This window comes from Varanus komodoensis, unplaced genomic scaffold (assembly GCF_004798865.1).
Source record: "Varanus komodoensis strain SLA01 unplaced genomic scaffold, ASM479886v1 scaffold22, whole genome shotgun sequence".
Classification (NCBI taxonomy): domain Eukaryota; kingdom Metazoa; phylum Chordata; class Lepidosauria; order Squamata; family Varanidae; genus Varanus; species Varanus komodoensis.
Genome location: NW_025335606.1, coordinates 17,864,541 through 17,869,251, shown reverse-complemented (window position 1 = coordinate 17,869,251; position 4,711 = coordinate 17,864,541). Strand labels below are relative to the sequence as shown.

Genomic DNA, 4,711 nt, shown 5'->3' with positions numbered 1-4,711 from the left:
TGGAGATTGACCTTTTGCTCAATGCAACAGCACCCACCCACCCATGTTGCCCAGCATTTGAGGAATACAGGCAGGAATACAGGAATGCATCTCTTTCACTGGAAGTGCAATATAGCCACCAGCTTCTCATGCATTTACCCAGCGCTCTTTTCCAGCCCTCCAAGCTGGTGGCCATCACTCCAACATGTGCCACATAGACCCAGTCCATCAGATTCCATTCAAGCACTGGTTTTCAAACTATCTGTCTTGAAGGAATGCTTTCCCACACTGACCTTCCCAATGAGAAGCCCCTGACCACAGAACTCCAACATGCTGCTCAAGTTCCCAGGGAATGTTTTAGAGGTGGCCCACTCCATACAGAGCATTAGCCAAGCCCCCTTAGATTTGCTGTGCTGGCTGGCCTCCCCCAGAGCATCTTAGAAAGAGCCCCTTGAAAGTTGTGCATTGCAGAGGGAGGGAGGCAACACTGAACAAGTCATTCCAGGGAGCTTGCCGGCTAGTACTGACTGATCTCCAAGTTGAGCAAGCCCTATAAGCTGCCTGGACCTCTTCCAACACACAGTTTGAAAATGACAGGCCTGACAGATCCCTGAATAATCACAGTCATATGAGTTATAAAATATTGCATCTCAGTTACATAGTCTAAATATTTTTATTTTTATTTAGATGTGCATAAATATTTTATGCACATGGTTAAATATTTTTAGACACAAGATTTGGTTCTCCTTGCCTGAGCAAAAAGTCGCTCTTCTTGCTGTAAGGACCAGCCCTGAACTTGAACAAATATATTCTTTAATGCTGTTCAACTCCAGGAAGGCCAGGGGTGCTCGTGTCACTGCTGCCAATCACCTCCACAACCTGCTTTTCACCTGTTTTATTTTTGCTTCTCTTTCTCTCACAGGTAACACCCTTTCAACCAAACAGAGGTCTGAAAGCCTTCACAATTTTCTTTCCAACTCATCCTGAGAAGAAAGAGATGAAAGAAAGCAAGAAAGAAAGAGGAAGAAGGGAAAGGGAGGGAGGCAAATGAGAAGGACGGAGAAGAGAGAGAATGAAGGAAAGGGAGGAAGGGATGTGAGAAGGAGGAATGAGAGAATAAGAGAAAGTGAGACAGGAAGGAAAGGTGATGAGAAGAGAGAGAAAATCTTATTAGTAAACTTAGCCCCAATAAAAATGGGAGACAAGGATCCCAATCCACATAAACATTCTGCTGTACAATAGAAACAGAAGAGCTTAGCATTGGCTTCTGAGGAATAGCAGCTTCCAGAGCAGCTGCACAACTTTCTAGAGGTAACTGAATACACTGAAGGTGGATTCTGGTGAGTTATGAGATGTACACAATTGGAAATTCAGCTGGAAATGTTTGAACCAGAAATAATCTAAAACCGATGGATTTTCTCCATGAGGCTGTTAATCTGCTGCATTTTCTTTCTGTTTTGTCACACAACTGAGATGTGAGCACTGCACAGCTTTTCCTTTCCTGCTACATAACCTCTAGGTGGCATACATAATGTCTATTGTGATATAGTGCAAATACACAAGAAACGATTGTGCTTTCTTTCACTTTCACAATTCAGTGTTGCATTTTCCATGTTCTAAAAGAGAAGTTACTTGAAAGTGCTGGTTAGACACAGAAGCAAAATTAGAGGGGCAGGTCATAATCTAAAGGACCCATGAGAAGGGAATGACTAGCATACAACAAATGCCTCATATAGAAAAGTTCTGGGCTAACTAAAAGCTGAGGATATGAGGGAAATTGTTACCAGGACCAAACCAATAAATATTGGCACCTGTAGTGAGAAAACTAAATGGCAGCCATCTGGACATAGTAAGTCTGGGGCTCAACTGACCAGGAAATTCTCACTGGTTTGTGCCTCAATTCTATGCATGCCAATACTGTAATTTCAAAAGTGCATCCTTTGAATGCTGTATACATGCTTTTTTGGCAAATGTATATGACCCTTGGAGAAAAGTTAGGGTCAGTGTGGAGTAGAGGATGAGATCTTAAAGCTGGACTAAAAAGAACCCTTACTTCAGCATTCAAGTGCATGGCTGCGGTTATTGGGAAATGGGCCTCCCCCTCGCCAGTGGAAGCACTTAATTATAACAGTGGAGGAAATGGGCACCAACAACCCTGCTCCATGCAATGGCCAGATAGGGCTGGTCCTGCCTCTGAATCCCCACAGAAATGGGCACGTCACTGGATGAACTTGGGTCTGTTATTCTCCTTCAGCCCAACCTGCTTCACAGGGTTGTTGTGGGGATACCATGGGAAAATCCTGCTCAATTCTGAGAATTATTTCCACTGGCGGATAGCTCAGATGCTCTTCACCTTCTGGGTTACTAACCATCTTTACAGTTTTGACTACCAGATGTCAAGAAATGGGGGCAGGGATCAGCACCAGAGGCTGGACATCCCCACTATCCCCTGCTCACAAATTTCTCTGCAGCATCTCCGCTTGGCCCAGCATGCAGTCACATCCCTTTGGGCATGGGGGCTCAGTAAACCCCAATCACATTACTGTTCCCATGGCCCATACCCCCTACAGATCCCTTTACCAGGTCCCCAGGCCTCTGTATCCTTGCACAATCCTCATGGCACAGATGATGTCGTCATTGATGTTACTGGTCAGCAAATCTGGGAGGACCAAGGAAAGGGCGTAGGGTTAGGAACCATGTGGAAGCCCTAGATGCTGGTTCCTACAGAGGTAACCCACAAGCTCAGCCTGAGCCTCCGCCCACTCCCTTCCTGTCCAAATGGGAATGGCTTGTCAAGCCAGCTGACCTGGCCTGTGTGGATCAATGCCTGCAAGTCCCAAAGTGTGCCATGACACCCCAGAATGTGGCATGGGAACAGCCAATGAATCAAAGCTTCTTTGACATCCAGATGCCCACTTCTGTAGGAGGTGGGACACTGCCTCCCTGCATGATTTACTGCTCTGGCTCTGCCTCCTTTCCATCAGCTTCTGACAGCAGGGAGAGGAAGAGGCGACTCCTGTGTGCCTCCGCATTGAGTGCACTGGAAGGATCCTATCAGCAGAATTCATCCATGGGAGAGGCTTCTCCTGTGTCTCGTTGTGGGTCACTGAGCTTGTCCTTCTTCAGTCAGAAGGTGTGCTCAGATCAGGACTCGTAGAGGAGGAAAGGGACAGGCTTCACAGGGTGCGTAATTGCAACACTTGCGTGCTTGAAAGCAAGGGCAGGGCGAGGCTGCAGCAGCCACTGCAGCGCTGTGATCTGCATGCCGTATGGCTGCGGCACGGTGCTCTCTAGTGCCACGAGAAAGAACTGCAGCCAACCCACTTCAGCGCTCACCACTGCAATGCATGTTGCACATGTTTGGTGCAAAGTGCCTGTAATCTTCACACCAAAGGCGGCTGTTGATCTGGAAAATGCCATTGCTGGTGCTGCCATCAGCTTCGTGGTCCACAACCGCTGTGTCAAAATGACTTGCATGGAAGGCCAGGCAAATCCCTGTAAGGGAGGAACAGAGAAGGGGTCAGGAATTCTGTGCCAAGATTAGCCCACATTCTTCTGCAGGAAAGGGAAGAAACTAGATAGGAGGGAGGCAGAGAGTTTCTCCACCCAACACTGTTAAACCCCCCTGTCTCTACTTCCAGTTTCATCACAGAATTGCAATCCAAGCAAGGATTCCCCACTCCTGGCCTAGACATTACCAAGTCCATCATCACACTCAAGAAACCTCTGTTTTCTTTTCAGGCTGAAAATGGGCAGGCCCAGACTGCTAAATTCCATGTGAGTGCCAATTCCAGCACAGTCCTACTCCTGCAATTATATCATCCTAGTATCCCAGTCCTGAATTCAAGGACCAGCCTTGCTGAGGGTGGGAGAATGGAGAGAAGGCACTCACAGTCACCCAGTCCATATCCACGGTACCCATCCAAGCCAGCTTTCTTCAAGACCTGGGCCAGTTCACAGCGACCAAAGATTTTCCCTGCAGCTCTGGACAGAAGACACACAAGGAGAGGCAGCAACAAAAGAAACTTCATCCCTGAAAAAGCACAGTGAGGGAGGGAGGGCGGGAGGGAACACAATGGCTGGTGACCAACAGCAGGTGGGGTGGAAAAGGAAGTTTCCAAGTTGACCTGCAATAAAAGCAAAAAACATCACGGGACCTGTTCACAGTGAATGTTGTGGTGAGTTATCCAGCAACCAGGTCATTTCATTTCATCCTCTACCCACTGCTTCAGGAACAGGGAGGGGGGACTGATTTTGCCTGACTGATATGGCTTTACCCCAAGGCAAGCATCTCCTCCCACATAATACCACGCTAGGATTCTTCAGTATGTGTCCTCAAAAGAAAATCAGTCATGAGAGTTAATGTTCAGAACATAGCTGAATGTAAAGGACTTTGTTACTTATCACGTTTGCATTCTACTCTTCCCTCTTGTTCATTTCATTGTATTTTTCATAAAACCCAGAGGTTTATATAGAGCTTTAAGGCATAGCTATGTATCAAGTCACCACTGATCATGTCCAGAACTTCTTAGTTTCACTGTTGTTACAGGATTAAAAACTCCCAAACAATTGCTACATGTACAGGAATGGCAAACATTTGGACATCCAGATGTTGTTGGACTGCAACATCATCAGCCCTAGCTAGCATAGCTAATAGTGTGGATGATAGGGGCTGTAGTTCAACAACATCTGCAGGGCCACATGTTTCCCATCCCTGTTCTATAAGTTAGAC

At 46.7% G+C, this 4,711-nt stretch overlaps 1 protein-coding gene across 1 annotated transcript; it reads right to left on the bottom strand.

The window, feature by feature from the left end:
- Window positions 1-895: 895 nt before the first annotated feature.
- Window positions 896-4,010, bottom strand: LOC123024107 (sperm acrosome membrane-associated protein 3-like). The gene is made up of 4 exons (XM_044431470.1): window positions 3,872-4,010; window positions 3,316-3,474; window positions 2,560-2,638; window positions 896-962 (listed from the first exon to the last, which is right to left on the bottom strand). The coding sequence occupies exons 1-4, from the start codon at window positions 4,008-4,010 to the stop codon at window positions 896-898; spliced, it is 444 nt and encodes a 147-aa protein (XP_044287405.1).
- Between the last annotated feature and the right edge of the window lie 701 nt (window positions 4,011-4,711).

Coding starts and splice junctions, on each gene's coding strand:
- LOC123024107 (XM_044431470.1), bottom strand. CDS start 4,010: ATGAAGTTTCTTTTGTTGCTGCCTCTCCTTGTGTGTCTTCTGTCCAGA. Junction 3,475..3,871: donor TGGATATGGACTGGGTGACT/GTGAGTGCCTTC, acceptor CCTCCCTTACAG/GGATTTGCCTGGCCTTCCAT. Junction 2,639..3,315: donor GTGCAACATGCATTGCAGTG/GTGAGCGCTGAA, acceptor TGGTCCTCCCAG/ATTTGCTGACCAGTAACATC.